This window comes from Venturia canescens, chromosome 9, assembly GCF_019457755.1.
Source record: "Venturia canescens isolate UGA chromosome 9, ASM1945775v1, whole genome shotgun sequence".
Lineage (NCBI taxonomy): Eukaryota > Metazoa > Arthropoda > Insecta > Hymenoptera > Ichneumonidae > Venturia > Venturia canescens.
The window spans coordinates 21,572,600-21,591,129 of NC_057429.1; the positions used below are offsets into that span (position 1 = coordinate 21,572,600).

Genomic DNA, 18,530 nt, shown 5'->3' on the forward strand with positions numbered 1-18,530 from the left:
ATCGTTGGCGTATGATTATGATAAAAAAATAGAGTTTTCAGAGGTACGACAAAAGTACGACCGAAAAGAACAAAGGTAAGAGTGAAAAATGAAGAAAAAAACAAAACTTTTTTCAATTCTCCTTTTTTCTCTTTATTGAAAATTCTTCAAGTTCCGATTGAACAAGATCCAATTGCGCGGTGACGCCTGCGATCGTTCCCGATCTTCTGTCGACTCTTTTTAATACAATAGTAAAAATATATCTCTCCGTACCGTAGTAACTATTCATCTTTTACAGTTGCGCTTATTAATTATACTCTCGATGTTAGCCCAGCCGCCGCCGCCGCCGTCGCCGTTACCGGTGTCGCTGCAGTAGCTAATTAGCGAAAGCTCTCGCCCTCCATTCCCAATAACTTTTGTATTTTTGGAATTTTACACCATCATTGTGTTTTTTCTCTTAAAAATTCGAGATGAGCGCGTGACGCGAGCATTGCAAAAAGAAAAACAATTATGTACATCATCGCACGCGCCGCCACCACCGCCGATGCCTGGACCACGACAAAATTCAACGCCATACCTAAATAGAACGTATGTATAGAAAATAATAATAATAATAATAATAATAATAATAATAATAATAATAATAATAATAATAATAATGAAAACGAAAACGAAAAGACATTCGTCCATGGCGGATGATCGGATGCGTGGCAAATAGGTGATTCTCCTTAATTGCCCGACTACGACGCAACGCGGTTATCAATATCGTATGGGTTGCCAAACACCCGTTGCCTCGTCTCGCCGATAGTAGTGAGGCCTGTTGTCCCGAAAAACGGTAACGGCCGGAAATTGATTGTCCTGAATGTATTTGAGCGCGGCTCGTATCTATGAAAAAAAAAAAAAAAAGAAAAAAAAAGACAAAAAGAATATTATCTTTAATGGCTATCTTCAATAGCGGTAGGTAACGGTACGACGATATTTACTCGAGATACAAAGTGCGGTGGTTCAACATCGGGGGACGTCGAAAGATGTTGGAGTATAAATTGGTCCGACTGAGCGAGCCAGAGATCGATTCCCCTGAGTGGATCATAATTGAACGGGCCGATTCGCAAAAGTCCGAGGGTGCAATCGTAAACGTCGAGTACCTGCATCATGGTAATAATCACCGCTTCAAGTACAATCAATCGCGGTTGAAGCTTTCGATCGGGGAGGAAAAAAAAATGAGGACTCTTACTTGCTGACCACCGGTCAAATGTCTCGCCGACCGTAGAGCGAGATCGGGACCTTTGTCGGGAAAAGTTGCTGGAAATATTTCCCCCGTTTTGACATTCAGCCCGATACCATAAATAACGGGCCAACGAATACCTCCCCTCACGGTCATGTTCAACTCTCCGATACAGCACAGTGTCAGATCTATTTCGACCGGTTGCTTGTGAAATGCAGCTGCAAAACAAAACCCAAACGAAACATTAAAGTAATATCGTTCTCGATCGAGAGCGCGAATACAATACAATATACAATATACTCACAGAGAATATTGTAAAATAGTTCCTCGGAATAATTCCTAGGATCCGAGTAACCACCGACTAGCTGAAGCTCTATACGTCCCTCGGGATAGCCGAGAGCGAGTTCGGTAACCCTCTGAAGCATCGCCGTTGCCGCGTCCTCCGTTCCCGCACCGTCCAGATGTGCCAACGCTACCGCACCCGAACCTGCGACCACGTCGGAGGGAAGATCAGACCATTTAAATGCTCAAACTTTTATCATAATATCATAATACATAATATGCGACGTACACGTTCTTCCTCTTTCATCTCTATATATAGACTTTTAATACGATATCGTAGAAAATTTTATACAATTCCGTAAGATTTCCCGCGGCCGCCAGCGTCGTCGTCGCAGCAGTCAAACGCATGATATTTTTGTATAAAGCCGTTTACAGGACGGAATAACTTTGACCGTGAGATAACCCCATAGGAATAATAAATCTCGATAATCCGATTTACTTACCGGAATGCCTGACGACAACAATGATGCACGTGGTCATGTCGTCCGAGCCGAGGATGCTTACGTTCTCTGCATGAAAGCACAAAATAGTAAGAGAGTATTGAAGAAATGTATATATACGGAGCGCGTTATAAACAAAAATACATTTAATTAATATACTGACTGTCGTGAGGCAGAGTGGCAGCCATTTCTCGCTGAAGAACGTACAAAAGTCCCACGGGACCGACCAATTTTGCGGGCATAGAATGCAGTTGCGCCGCCGTTTCCCGATATACCGGATGCGCCGAATACAGCGACCTACTATCGGCCGGGGCTTCCTCCTGCAGGACCCCGTTTACCACTAGCACCATTCTGCGAACAGCACATGATCGCGGACAATATTTAATCGAACGGTAGAAACAAATAATTATAAGAAATTACAAAAAGTACTGTGCGAACGCCCGTTTTTGCGTTAAAATTAATTTCAAATGACGTTTGCGAGTTCGCAGGCACACCGCCGCCGCCGCCGCCGTCACCGAGCGACCTACGCCAAAAAGCCTTCCGCGCGACCGTATTATTTCGATCTATTATACCTTCCTTCTCCGCACGATCCACTTTACGCATGCATAATATAATAATATGATATTCGGATCGGTATACTATATTAATGGAGCGCGCATAGCATCGTCATCGGTGCTTTTTTCTTTGGTCGAGGATGTGGTCGGAACTCGGAGAAAAAAAACGCAATTATCCGATCGCGATATCGTTGACGGTGAGCGTCTACCCGGCACGTACGCGTCCGACGTACGTGCTCTTTAATATGATTTTTCAAAAAAAAAAAAAAAAAAAAAAAAAAAAAAAATCACTTTTCATTCGCAATGACCCATCACCCCGTGCATATCCCCCCTCCCGAGAGATACGAGGCATCGCAACAGTTTCATACGGTTCAGCGGACGAATTGCCTATCCTTATAAATGTATATTCGCAATAATTACAATCCGAAGCAGCGCGCAACCCTATGAGCGCTATTTCGACCGACAATGCGAGAATCTCACCGTTGATAAATTAATATCCGATGAGATTCCGCTTACATTTTTTTAACTCGAGAAACAACCGAGCAAATTATTCCCGAGGTCTCTATCAAGACCCCGATCTATAACGCCATATTACGACGACAAATTATCTGTTGGAAGACCGGACTCTCGGAAAACAATATGAATATCGTATTCTCACTGATATATACATAAAAAAATATCATTAATAAGATAGATAAAAAACCATTTAATTGTTAAGTTCTACTCCCTCGAGATTCGATTCCTATGGTTAATATTGATTGATGGAAGGTAAGTCATTTAAATACAAAAATAAAAATTTTATTATAATTGTCAAAGTTTAATGATATTGTATACAAAGAATGAAGATGATAATAAAAAAAAAAATGTAATCTCACAAAAAACTAAAATATCTTATAAACATAATGGAATTTAATATTCGTCGGGAGAAGTCTCTAATCAAATCATTGAGTATAAGAACTAGAGACATCTCCCGACAAATATTAAATTCCATTATAACATATTTTAGTTTTTTTGTGAGATTACATTTTTTTTATTATCACCTTCATTCTTTGTACAATATCATTAAACTTCGAAAATTATAATAAAATTTTGATTTTTGTAGGGTAGTATGGGGCAAAATGGACACTTAAGGATTTAAGCAAGTTTCATTGATGAGCATATGATCTTTCAACTATTTTTGAGTCCCAAAATTGATGCCCAGTCCTTGTTTACCGAATTTCGTTAAAAAAAAAAAAAAAAAAAAAAATCGGGGCAAAACTCACACAGCTCCTCAGAGACATGAAAATCGAAAAACCGACATTTTTCGAAATACAGCCGTTCCAAGCGACTGTTCCCGAATAGAATGTCAACTCGGTAATATGGGAAAAGAAATGGGACCACTCAGGCAGGCTTCATTCCTTGGATGTAAATGAAAAGAAATTAATCAAATCTTGTATCCCATTTCTGTAATGTTTTTCAGGAATGCAAAAAATCAACTTTGGGTTCATCGTGTTGGAGTATATATCGTGTTCGCACTATATCGGAGTCCCACTATTGATTCATGGTCCTAGTTTCCGGAATTTCTTCAAAAAAAATTTCCGGGACACAACGGACACAGCCTCTGCGAGGCATATAAAAATTGAAATATCGACATTTTTCGAAATGTAGCAGTTTAGCAGACAGAAAAAAAATCTCACCAAGATAGCCAAATTCTCGTCTTCTGAAGACGTTTCTTGCTTTTTTGCGAAGTGTTATTTGTATTCGTCGTCCTCCGAAGATTGGATTTTTACTGTGTAACATGCAAAAAATGGGCACACACCTTGTGTACATGTGTTGAAGACGAAGATGTCAGCTATGAGTGCGATTTTTGTAAGAAATGAGCGACAAACTTTTTTTTCCTTATTCGTACTTTGATTACTATTGTGGTTTTTAAGAATAAGTCAAAGAAGCGAATAGATAGTGAGAAAGTAATTTGGGATCTATTTTGCTCTGAAACTTGAATTTTTTGGACTGGAATTAAACAACGTGGAATTAAACAATTGATTATTGGCCGGGACATGATTTGGAAGCGGAAAAAAAATTTTATGCATTTTATAAAACTTCAGTTTCGGGAAAGTCCGTTTTGCCCCATATCAACCTATGTAAATGACTTACCTACCATCAATCAATATTAACCATAGGATTCGAATCTCGAGGTAGTAGTACTTAAGGAGGGTGGCTACATTCGTCAAAATGATAATAAATTGATCAAATTTGGTGATAATTTTCTTCAACATCAAGTGCGGAGACACAATTTTTTTCAAAATTTTCTTCTGCTTAGTTATCGAGTAATTACATGAGAAGAGTAGCTTTGTCGTGAAATACATGTGTAGGTATTTGCGGCGCTGTTAGCGCCATCTACAGAGTTCACGCCACCTGCAGTGAGAGCAGTTCGGAAGCAACCGTTGTTGTAGCAACAACGTACGAAGTGTGTGCAGCCTTGATTGTACACAATAAAGAAAAGAGAAGAGACAAAAGGCGTATTAATTGCCATCACCTAGCCCCATCGAAAATCCCTGAAAGTCCTACATTACACATATTAAAGCAGATTTCTTATGCCCGGAATGTATACCTATGTATATGGAAACGCTATGCTTATACACGTGAACTTTAACCTTTAGAGGACCGGAATTTGAGAGTTGAAATCGCCCTTGAAAAGTGCTCAAATTAGTGTCTGATATCACGTATCAACTATACACAAAGTTCATATCACAGGGCGAGCCGATATATCGGCTTTCCGGTCCTCTAGAGGTTAATGATCAATTACTCGATAACTGTACAGAAGAAAAATCTTAAAAAATTTTTATTGTCAAATTTGACACTAAAGAATATGTTCACCAAATTTTATTAAATTCTTATTTATCAGTTTGAAATTTTTTATGTATTTAACATGGTTTAGCATGGCAACATTGTATCGTCGCTAGCCATCCTCCTTAACAATTAAATAGTTTTTTATCCATCTTATTAATTATATTTCATGTATTTTATTTCAGTCTTTTCAAAGTTTACTGCTATTTTCTTAAGAACAGGAGTTTGAAGATGAATCGTTTTCTGGAAACGCATATCTCTTTTACAATATTGTTTTTTTCTAGCATTCATGTTTTTCCTCGACTTCTTTTTATTTTCACTACGCTGTACGATTTTTCAGTCGGGAGTTTTTTCGATGTTTTTTTTTTAAACATTCTGTTTAAAGTTTCCTCGTATTTCTAAAACATTTTGTTGAAAGTTTACTTCCTATTTTCTTAAGCAAAGGAACTTGAAGACAAAGTATTTTCTGGAAACGCATATCCTATTTACATTGTTTTTTTTTCCCAAGATTTATATTTTTTATTGATAAAATATGATAAAATGAAAAATGAATTGAAAAATGTATTTATTTTGTTTCCAGTTTTTTTTTGCAATTTTTTTTTATTTCCGATGTAGCTCCATTTTTTTTTCTTATTTCATAAAAACCCTCTCTCGGTTGTTTGACGTTTTTTTATATTGGAAAATCATATAAAGGATCTCAACTCGACAGCGACCAAATGGCCAAGTGCGTAAACTTTATATTATATATGGGGCGTTCCACGACAAGTCGGGCACTTTTCAAATTCGCATTTTTTATTTCATTCATTTTCTTTTCTCAAAAAGAACTCCCTCACACGAGATCACTTGATTTATTTCAAATTTTTATCTCAACATTTTTGTCAGCTACGAATTTTTTAAATATACTGCATTTTTTTTATTTGAATGTATATAACTTAGTGAAAAATCAATCGAAACTAATACATCGGAGGGGTCAAAATGTTTGTTTTGGAATGGCCTTTCGTTTGATAATATGTCAAAGAATTATCAGCGAATTGATTCAAGCAATTATATCCGTTCTAAGTCAGAATTTTTTTGGTTCACTGTGTTAGTCCCCCTAGATTTTCTTTGTAATTTTTTATAAAAAATGTTTATTCTGTTGATGAATTTTAAGCCTAGTTACATCATGGGAAAATGCTCCGTTCTATTTTTCTAGAATTATAATAACAGTTTCATCTCCAATTACCTGCAAGGCGATCATAAAAATTAAATAAAGTGAATGCATGAATGGCTAAAAATTCGTGATTAGAAAAGCACTTCCACTTAAACATACGTGATCAACTATTGAAAAATTATGTTTTCATAATTTTTTTCGAAAAAAAAATATAACGATTTTATAATTTTATCTGTCAAAAATTCGTATCTTAAAACTAAGTTGGATTTCAGCCTAGTGGTTTTTAACATTTCTTTCGAATTATTTATTTTTTGCTTTTAGTTTTATCGGTTGTAACATTTTATTCAACTATCCATTTATTCATTCAATATTAATCGATATTTAATTTTCACGTGATAAATTTTTGAAGTTGTTTAAAACGTGGCTCGAACTCGTGTTATGCCTCCCATACGTGGTTATCGGAGCAGTGGCCTGTTGTCTTATACAAATATACAGGCATAACTATACTTGTCCTCAGTAGCGGTCAAGGATTTATGTGCTATTGTTTTCGAACGCTTTGTCGTTCTCATTTTTCACGCTTCTTTGATGCTTTAATTTTTTGGCGATTGATGGAACCCAAAAATTGCATAGTGTGATTCTAGCCGGAGATGGTGCGTTAAAGGTGAAACCATTTTCACGATCAGACACATTCCTTTTGTATAAAATTGTTAAACGTGAAAGAAAATGAATATCGGTTTCGCAATACACATGGGGTTGCTTAATTTTTTCCACGACTAAATTTCCTTTATTTCAGCTTTTGGAGGTGAAAGAATCATTATAACGATTCTTTATACACAATAGAACTGATAAATATTATATAATTATAGTGATTACAGATTTACGAAAAATTATATAGGAAATCAAAGCGACTTTTTCAATATTTTTTTATTCTGAAAAAAGTTATTGAAAAATATTTTTTTAATAATTGTTCACGTATGTTTAAGTAATAGTTTATTCCAAATCACGAGTTTTAAGACTTTCATGCATTTGCTTTAATTAATTTATTAACGCCTCGTATATAATCGGAGATGAAACTATTATTATAATTATAAATAAATAGAACGGAGCGTTTTCCCACGATGTAACTAGGCTTAAAATTCATCAAAAAAATAATTTTTTTTTTTTATAAAAAATTATAAAGAAAAGCCAGGAGGACTAACACAGTGAACAAAAAAAATTCTGACTTGAAGCAGATGAAACTGCTTAAATCAATTAATTGATAATCTTTAACGTATTATCAAACTGAAGGCCATTCAAAAACAAAGATTTTTATCCCCCGATGCATTAGTTTTGATTGATTTTTCACAAAGTTATATACATTCAAATAAAAAAAAAAAAAACAATATTTAAAAAAAATTCGTAGCTGACAGAAATGTTGAGATAAAAATTCGTAATAAATCAAGTGAGTTCGTATGAGGGAGTTCTTCTTGAGAAAAGAAAATGAACCAAATAAAAATCGCGAATTTGAAAAGTGTCCGACTTGACGTGGAACGCCCCATATATAGATGTTCTCCACCGTTGTACGATCGCGAATGATATATATCCATGGATATATCTGTATATAGTATAGAATTTACACACTTTGGCCACTTGGCCGCCGCCGCCACTGTCGAGTTGGGACGATCCTACCTTGAAAAAGCTCGGAGTGAAACTAGCAACATACGGTGGTGTGAAGTAGTCGATGATCGAAATATATGGTCATATTGCGATATTTTCAAACGATGTGTGACGTTAAAGTTTTTAAAGTTAAATAAAAAAAAAAAAGTTCGCGATGAATCTTGACATACTACAAATAAGAACACTGTCCGGCATATATAGAATATATTATGTCAAAACTTGGTTGGTCAAGACAATTATCACCGTTTTCAAGAAAACTGGCGACAAAGGAATATCCCCCCCACCCACTAATCGCAGTGAAACGCATAACTCCCGTTTTTTTGGCCCTGCGGGCGGTCGGGAGTTAAATAAAAAATGAACCTCGCTCGAATCAAGCCGAACGAAGAAAAAAGTACTTGCACGCGTGCGCGTTCTCCCATTCTCCTTTTTACCAGTCGGCTCGTATATACATTATGAAATCCGGAGATTTCTGCGCTAACGAGACTAGAGATTACACACGCATAGTTGTCATCGTGTATTTCGTTATCTTGACCTTTTTTCCCTCGCACCGATGCAAGCTGTGCTAACTGGAATAATTCTATAAATGAATAAATATACATAACGAGAAGATGCGGAGGAGCGGATGCCGATTTTTTTTTTGCTTTTTTTATTCATCCTCTTCTTGTGTGTCCTTCGTGAAACTTGCCTCGTCGTACACGTCGCTCAATTGAGCCGTCACGGAACAGCCAAGCCAGTCATGCGCATGAACGAGAGAGCGATTGAAACGGAGTGTGCACGATCGTCGCAAAGGAGAACGTTGCGACAAAGAATCATGCTTGTATACATTACGGTACGTAGCGGAATAGACGTATTGCGACTACAGGAAAAGTTGCATCTCGTTTTATTAGCACCGACCGATATATTCGCGCATACAAAGCGGAGGGGGGGGGGGGGGCGGGGGAGACAAGCAGGAGGAATAGGAAAAGAACATGGACGGATATCAGTCGGATGAGATCGAAGACTGCAAGGAGGCGGCGGTTCCGGTGATGCTGGGTCGAGCATCACAGCAGTCTCATTGTTAGAGACTATATAGGTAACGCAGCCGAGAATAATAGAGATCACGCCAAGATTATCTAAAGTACAGACGCGCGTATACGCAGGTATGTATGCGGAAAATTAAGATACTCCGAGATACTCTTCGTTCTGCTGAGGCACGCACTTGTTGTTGAGCTTGATTCTCGTATACTATATATATGCGATGACAACCGAGAGTCTCGGTAAATCATACGGAACTAAACGTAATTAAAGTAAACCTTATACGAAATATGATACACGATCGAGACGCGCTAGCACACGGCTATCCGGGCGCAATTCCGAAAACAACTGACTCGATAATATTGGCGATACCGCGATGACAATGTGTTCTCTATATACCATGCATCGTTCCAGCAAGCATACATACAAAATTATAAGAACAGGCTTGTTTTGTATTTAAGTCGCGCATCATCCGATTGTATAACGTTGTCTCATGCTCACCCGTGAACTTTGTATTCCTCGGCAGCTGAACGTAGAAAATTACACCATACGAAAGTGAATGAAAAATATTGAGCTATCGACACTGAGAGATGATAGAGTATGCGAGAAATCAAAGCATTAATTTTCCGCGTGAAAAGCGCGTAACTGGAACAAACGGTGACGGTAGTAGTATCAGTATCAGTAACAGTAACAGTAACAGTAGCAGTAGCAGTAGCAGTAGCAGTAGCAGTAGCAGTAGCAGTAGCAGTAGCAGTAGCAGCAGCAGCAGCAGCAGCAGCAGCAGCTACAGTAGCCGTAGTAGTTGCACGCCACGGAAAGCAGAAAACAGAAGGGTGGGTGGGAGAAAAATAATAGAGAACCGAGCGAGAACGAAAGTGCGCGACGAGACTAGATCGCACGCGCGGTGTCGCGACGACATAAGTACGACAACGTCGAGTTCATTCAATCGGCCAGATCTAACACGGATGGAGGCGGAAGAGACGAAGAAAGAGAGAGGAGGGTTGTGATCGAGAAGTGGCGCGTTCGACTCATTAACAAATCGCACTAATTATGGCTTCCTTATCAGACGAGAGTACGATTGGTTGAGCGGCCAGTCTCAGCTAAGCGATGGGAGGGATTAACGCGAGTGGCGTACCCAAGACGGAAATAATCGTCCCCCGTCGAACGTGTCAGGCCAAACGACGAAATAACACGCCTCGAATTGAGATAACGCACCTCGTTCTCTTACACTGATCCTTACACCAACATGGACTATTGTTATTTTTCTTTGTCGTTTTTCTCACACGCGGCTACCAATACATTCGACACTCGTGTCAATCTCCTTCAAATTTAAATCGCGATTCTAGTTTTGAAAATACGTTAAAAAGACACGAAAGAGCTCTGAAGTGTGATTATTTAAACACGCACCGCCGCAGGACAAAACCGCAGATGCAATATCCTTCTACCCATGATTGACAATTGAAAGAGCAGCAGAAGGAAGAAAGGAAGGAAGGAAGGAAGGAAGGAAGGAAGGAAGGAAGGAAGGAAGGAAGGAAGGAAGGCTATTCAAATAAGTTATTTCCCAAAGTTATTCTGCTTTTCTTCTACAGTCTCCCACCGAAGAATGTTTAACCTTCTCCCCCCCTCCGCGCGTATCTTCGAGCGAGGAGGTCGGAGATAAAAATACGATAGAGTCGTTATTTCATCCATATATATTCATCCCAACCGAGATAAGTCGGTATTTTTCACTTTTTTTTTCTCGTCACCGTTCAGCCTCGACGTTGAAAGCGCATGAATAAATCGAGATCTCCGCAGCATCAGAGCTGCGAAGCTGACGCGCCGTAGCTCGTCGCACGCTTTCGTGTACAAGTTGCGAGCTCGAAAAGAGTACAGCTCATCCCTCCGAACAAGACAATTATGCTGCGAAGGAAGAAATAAAAATTTCACTTTCGTAAAATTATCGCGGAGAGATATCGATTATCTTACGAGCGAGCCCGAGAGAAACGAAGGAGAAAGGAGGAGAATTTGGTGCGAAGAGAGGCAGCAACGCGGAGACGAAAGTAGATTGTACGAATTTAGTTATCGAGAATCGGTAGATTATCACTAGCGGGGATCCACAGCTCCGCGAACGTCCTTTTATTTGCAACAAACGCGTGCACGTGATACAGAATCGATTCGGAAACCCACTTAAAAAGTAGGCATTACCACAATTATTGGCATTTCTAAAAGGCACATGCGGCTGTACGTAACAGTAGTTTCGCTTCAGCTCCGTACAAGCTTCTCGAGACGCGGGCACGATTTTTTTCGCATTCATATTTTTTTTTATATATTCCTTTCTATTAATATTCGATTGTATTGAAAAAATATTGATTAATTATCACCGAGAAAGAATATATATATATATATATATAGAATGTTGCGTCATCGAGAATTTAACGCGCATTATCGTACGTGTCTCAATCGCATTATAGCGCGATTATGCTCGTTTCTCGATACACCGAGCTCTATCGCTTATCCACACGATTCGTTCCGAATGTTGCCCAAGAGTTTTTCTGTTTTCCACAATACTCCCAAGAGTTCTCGTTCGGCGCCGATACCAGCAGCGAGAGGAACGAGCGAGCGGTCTATCCGAACAGAGATCGAACTAGAGCCCTTTCGGACGCGATACGATCTATAATACGGACTGTTTTTTTTTCTTTCTTTCTCTCCGGCTTGCCTCGCTATATAGATTCGAACCACCAACGACTCGGTTATATGATTTATCGTAATAACTCGTTACCGCGCGCTGGCGGCAGCTTCTCGACTCGCGCGTACGCACGCATATGAAATTATTTATCGGTCAACGTTTCAGTTTCGATATAATAGTTAGCCGCAGCCGCCGACACCGGTATCTATATAGTATCTCCGATTTTTCCGCGATATATACCGAAAACGCTATCATCGTTATCATCGCTATCAACGCTCTTTGCTCGTTCCTCGCGGGCGCGTGCGCCAGACCGATATCTCGGCAATATGCATGCTGGCATACGCGCGGTAATATAACGCTGTTGCTCGATGACCGCGCCGGACCTCTCCCGACGCTCCCGACCGCTCATTCCGCTCGTTTCGTCTCCGATGATTAATTAGTCCGTTTAATTAGACGCCTAATTAAACGGTGCGTCGTCGGATACGAATCTATATACGGGTGGTGCATGCAAGGACCTCGTCCCAACCCCTTCAAGCGTTAGCTCCTCTCCTCACCTTACTTCTCTATCGCATGTATCTATATGGTGCGCATGTACATTGATTGAACAATGCGATAAGAGACCGGACTTATCGCCCTTACGATTTCTCCCTCTGCTGCTGTTGCCAAGATGTCACCTCCTTGAGATACATCTACCTCGTTACATTCACTTCCTATGTATATACACATTATAATATAGTTTTTCGGGCGACAGCATGCACTATTATTTCAACGAGAGAAGCCTCCGCATAAAATCGGGTTGACGCCCACGGATTACGATGAATATACCGGGCGCGGCGCGGCGCGGCGGTGACATGCTCGGAAAACCGATATACCTATATATACGATCGTACGAGTGCATTGCTCGCGTCTCTAGTTCCCCACCGGGTGTCTCCCTTTTCTCCCATTTAACCGTATAGTATAGCAGTCCAATGGAAGAATAATCCTTCGTTCGATACAGCAAATGCCTTGATACGAAATGGACACGCTTTATTTCGGTTCGACCGTACGAGAGCTACTATATATATATATTTATCTATATTATGATTTTTTTCAATACCGCATTTATCGCATATTATTGATCGCGATATAAGAATAAAATACAAGAATAAAAAAAGCGAACGAGTTTGAAAATGGCATGTTTCCAAATAGCATGCGCACACTTTGGCGAAAACGACGACGAAGCAGCATAGAATAGAAACTCGAGAGAGAATCGGGCTCCTTGGCGAACATTTGTTATTCCCCCCCCAATTTCATTCGAATCTCCGAATCTGAATATATTGAGAAATAAAAGAAAAATGTTGAGCCGTAATTTTTTTTGGCTCTCCTATACAACCGAGCGTTGCGTATTATATGCATTGGAACAACATCGGGCGGACCGGGCGTGTTCGTATCACGCTTGCACAAAAAATGAAGCTTCGCGCAATATGTTATTCGTAATCTACTACGGGGGAAATTTCCGAGCAACATTCCGTGGCTCGAGGAATGATCCCGACGAACGGCGATGCGGATATATGAGCGCGATAACAAGTAAAAAAAAAAAAAAAAATACGTATACGTATGAGGCGGGGAAACGCGACGGGCGCACACACAGATATGAGGAGGAAAACGACGATGATCGCGCAAGACGCTGACAACAAACTTGGAAGAAATTTGAGCTTTTGTGCGAGATGGGATGAGAGGTTTGCGAAAAGAAAATGCGGGGATTCGCGAGGCGATTCGGAAAACCGGAGGTTGAAAAGTGAAAATCGTTGAGGGCGGTAGAAATCATTAATATGCCATACACGAGAATGCGGATGAGAGATTCTCCGCGGCGGCACACGGACCCCATATATATATATATATATATAAGTACGACGCGGGAATTACTCGAGACCCGAGAATCGCGCGTCATTACGACCGCGAAACTGTACAGCCAGACGAATTCTCTCCCCCTCCCCCGTACATTATTATTCGAAACAACATCGCGCAATTGTTTCGTGTATTTGAAAAAAAATAAAAAGAGAAGAAAAATGCCTCTCGTTACGACTCTCACCTGATAATCAAAGTCGATCAAGTCTCTCTATTTATCGTCGAGAGTCTCCTCAAAGGTTACTCTTTGTTAGCGAGGACACGTTCCAGCCGTCATCTTCATTTCCACCATTTTCCAATCTTGACGCGTTCGTCCGCGGATGTCGTCTCCCTGCGATCAAACAAATATACCGAATCCTCATTAATCCGAATAAAATAATAAACGCGAACGGTTTAACCGTGTTCCTTATTCTTTCTTTCGCGGCTATACACGTCCTCGCTACAATACGAATCGTATAACTAATGATATTCCTTATACATAATATTTGTAAACGCGTTATATATGGACGCGCACAATAACCCTCGATCTTCTCTCGAATCTCGAATCTCAAGTTAAAGAGGACAAAGACCTGACGAAACGCGATCAGCGCATCATCGAGAACGAGGCTGGCTTTGTTGAATTTTGCTGCTGCATGGTGCTGGGAAAATTCAAGCCGATTGAGCCAAACGTTTCCGGATTGCGAGGTCGCCAACGGGATTAACATGAAAGCACAGAGTCTCGTCTCCGTACTCCATATTCATGATGCATAAAGACGCGACTTCCTTCGATTGTCTCGGAATTACCGAACGGCTCTTGAATTTCATCGCGACAACTACCCTCCTCATCGAGCCTCCATTTTCCTTCTCGCTCCGTTTTTTTTTTTTTTTTTTTTTTTTTTTTCTCATCACTTGTTTCATTACCAATTATACCGATATGTACATGTTTAAGAGATGCGGCAGCATTATTCCAATGAGCTTATTTTAATTATCGTCGACGCGGTGACACCGATTACAATTGCATGCTCGCGCGAACAAGACGCGTTTTCGTTTTTCCTAACCGTTGCCGTATCTTATTATTTTCAAGAGCAGGGAGAGAAAGAGAGCCGCTCTTCGACTCGACTCACGGGCGCGCGGAATCTTTCGCCTTAATCTTTCGTCGCGGCGATTCATTCCCCCCATAGCGGTATTATTTCCATTTGACATTGACGCTACTTGTACTCGTTATTGTTGATGATATTTTAATAAAATAAAATAAAATAAAATAAAAGAAAAGGAAATTTTTCCGAACCAATCCGATAAATAACGAATGCGCGCATATCGAAGGTACAAAGTACCGATACGGCTGAATAACCCGTGCGGTAAGAGAGTTTCACGCGCGATCGGACGGTCGGACGGTCGTAGGATAAACGAGAGGTCGCCCGTATATGCCGAGTGCGCCTATGTAGACGAAGTTGGTCCGCATTCCATGAGTGGAACAACCGGTACACCATCAGAGGTTCTCAGTCCGTTTGGCTCATCCCCTGCTGTATGAGGAAAGATCGAGGAGAGCATCGTCGCTGTCCCTCTCGCTCTTATCACACGCGACTGCCTCCGCATATCAAGAGTTGGATATACGCCGACGCGAGAACGCCCGGCAACAATTTCCACTCTCTCGCGCGCCCTTTCAAAACCCAGAAATCACTCCGTCTCTTCTCTTTCTCTCAGACTCTCCAGCTTCCGCGGTCCAACTCTTTTTCTTCGCGTGCCAAGAGACAACAGTTCGGCGGAAGTTGCCGGAGGATCCGCCGAGTTCCTCGTAACCGCTCTCCCCGCCGCTTGCTCGTCACCGATCGCGGCCAAAGAGCACGATTCAATTTTTATCACGCATGTGCCTATAAATGCGAACAATTCGGTATATGAAGATAAATATGTGATGTGATGTACGCTGATTATTGAATTTCAAGTAATTATACGATTCGATGAATCAAATATTTCGCGAGTCGCTCGTAGTTTCGAGCCATCACCGTTCACCATTAACACCCGATTCGGCCAATCCCATCGCGTATATACGACGAATCGCTCTAGCGCCACACCACTGACGCCTCTTTTTATCAATTAAAATTTTAACGGCCAACATGGCAAGAGGAAGACGCCCGCCGCCGGTGCATGCAATATTCCGTGTGAAATAATGATAAACTGTGTGGATAGGGAAATATTCGAATGTCGCGGGGGGGGGGGGGGGGATCATAAGTTTCGGTGCGCTGTGATCCGACACGTAACACCGTCATTTCAGATTTGACAGAAACAAAAGAGTCGAATCCGTGATGTAGAATATCGCTTATGCGGGTGGGGAAATAGGTTGTCGCCGCGCGCGTCCAACATCCGTTATATGCGAGAGAAGAGGGTGACGAGGGGAAGCAAGTCAGATAAAACGAAACATCTCCAGCAGGCGCGGCCAGAACCAATGGCGAACTCGAGCAAGGGTTTCTCAACCCAAGACCGCGATCGCGCGCACCTTCTCCATTCTTATATATACTTCATGACAGTGTCGATTCTTCTCTCCGATAGGATGGGGGATCTAAACTAAAGTGCGCCGAGCTAAACACTTTTGGGGAAGCTCGACATCTCTTGCAGGATGCGATCGCAATCGCTTACCATTCTCCGCGAAGCATTAATTTTTTCGAATATTCCGCCCGACCGCCCTTGGCGTCTCAGGAAATCGCAGTTATCGACTATCGTTCATCAGCTATCATGATCAGGGATCATTGCTTCTACCGAGTCCCGCCGTGTCCCCTCTTAGCCCATCTTTCCAATCCGTCGCAGCTCATTTATTCCGTTTATCTACATTTATCTACATTTATTTATTCTGCAACGCTTGTTCGTTTTAGCACTCGCCCGCCGACGTTCTCTTTGACCGAAAGTCAATTCATTTAATCGTATTCGACCAAACTCGTTCGCCATGAGACAATTCCGTAGAGGAGTAAGAGAAAAAAGAGGGAGGGAGAACTCGCGCATCGTATTTATTTGTAAATTAAATGACAACTATTTTTATTCGACACGCGGAAGCAGAAGAGTCTCTTTTAACTTACCGGCAGTTCGGTCGAACGATATTTCGCAGAGGAAAGAAAAACGAGTAGGAAATGAGGATGCTGCTCTCGCTCGGGCCATATGCGCCGCGTCGTGGCTAGCCGCTAACGGGCGTGAGGTGCGAGCAAAAGGAGGAAAAGCGAGCAATTGTACTATACATATAACAGCGTCTATATACGCGAATAAAGCAGGAGCAGCAACTGCGGTGGCGACATGCGAGGCCGATCGTTAATCGATCGCGCGAATCCACGATGATACTTTCGTTTGTAAAAAAAACCCGCGCGCACGATTGTTTGAAAAACAACGAAACGAGGAAAGAGATATAACAGCAGGCGTCGCGGTCGATTCGTTTGTCGTTGCCAAATTGAATTCGACATAAAAAGGTAATGAAACGACGATAAAGCCGAATAAGGGAAAGCATGCGATTTATCTTAGCTGCCGAGTTTCCGTAGAAAAACAAATGAGTAGAAACAAAAAATAAACGTCACCACCGCACCGAGCATCGAATGACGCATGCGCGCTCGCGCTCTTCTCCTACCCGCCGCCGCCGCCGCCGCCGCCGCCGCCACCACCACCACCACCCGATACTCTCTCTCCTCTCCGTTAGTGAAAAACACGTCGAATCTTGCTCGTTATTTTTTTTTTATCAATTGGTATATTCGAGTTGTTTGGCTCGATTTTTTTTATTTCGCTGAACGCGATCTCGCACAAATGAACAAACATACGTTCGACTTGGACACGTTGATGATGTCGATGCGGCACAAGAGCGCGATTGTTGCGAGGGAAGAGGGGCGAGGGATATCGAACATCGGAGGAGCATGGCCAGAGGTTCTCCTCTCCTTCTTTCGTGATGTTTACGACGCGCGACGACGAGCGTTTATTACCGAGCGAGGTCCAACGATGTTTTTCCTTTTTTCCTTGTTGCGCGTGTGCCAGGGAGCAGAGAACGACGGAACGAGCGATTCGATGTATTCACCATCCAACCTCGTGATCGAAAGCGCGTCTGTTGCTTTTTCGGAGAAAGCGCGTATGCGAATAAAAACGTAACGGCAACGGCGATGGAAAGGAAGAAAATACGTGTGTGTAGTATTGGAAAAAGCGGGCCCCCGGCGTGGCCACACTCGGCCGCCGTACTGCCTGCACTGCCGACAGTGCCGACCAAATTTCTCCCTCTCGGCGGTGGCTCTCGCTGCGCTCGTAACGCTCTCGACCTCTTCGGCCGCCACCGCAACGGGCGCAACGAGGCCATTCGCCATCCTCCTCTCCCCCGTCGCCCCGAGTCCTCGTGCGCGGGTGTGCGCTCCTGCCGCCGATACCCTGCCTCATACATACCTCTTCCACCAGTTTCCCGTTTATACGGATCGCACCAATTCCCCCCTCCCGTCACTGACTTCCTTTCCCCGTTCACCGCTCGAACGTCGAACGACGTTTCTACTTTTTTCTTCGACAGGTACAACAACAACAACAACAACAACAACAACAACGATTCATCCTCCTATATATACGAACGACCGATATGTTGAAAAACCCCGGCGGCGACGGCGGCGGCGGCGGCGGTGTGACGACGAACGACGACGTACCGCGTCAACACACGGACGGCAACGACTCGCGCCTTTGCTCGAACCTCGTGCGCCTTCGATGATCAGCCAGCTACGATTTTTATGTTTCACAGTTTCAGCTGGGTTCAGCTGATTCGCGCAAATGGCGCATCGAACGAACAGCGCCGTCATCTCGCGGTCCGCTCACT

General features: G+C 41.9%; 1 protein-coding gene across 8 annotated transcripts; it reads right to left on the minus strand.

Moving 5' to 3' along the window:
- Window positions 1-107: 107 nt before the first annotated feature.
- On the minus strand, window positions 108-18,311 carry Ntan1 (N-terminal amidohydrolase 1). Of its 8 annotated transcripts, none has more exons than XM_043428675.1 (8): window positions 18,293-18,311; window positions 13,923-14,069; window positions 2,150-2,337; window positions 1,990-2,055; window positions 1,509-1,691; window positions 1,214-1,422; window positions 963-1,124; window positions 108-864 (listed from the first exon to the last, which is right to left on the minus strand). In XM_043428675.1, exons 3-8 carry the CDS (start codon window positions 2,334-2,336, stop codon window positions 739-741), a joined length of 933 nt encoding a protein of 310 aa, XP_043284610.1. In that variant the 5' UTR covers window position 2,337; window positions 13,923-14,069; window positions 18,293-18,311; the 3' UTR covers window positions 108-738. The 8 variants fall into 8 exon arrangements, with proteins under 8 accessions (XP_043284610.1, XP_043284607.1, XP_043284606.1 ...); XM_043428672.1 differs by lacking the exon at window positions 18,293-18,311 and adding an exon at window positions 18,116-18,282; XM_043428671.1 differs by lacking the exon at window positions 18,293-18,311 and adding an exon at window positions 17,668-18,093.
- Between the last annotated feature and the right edge of the window lie 219 nt (window positions 18,312-18,530).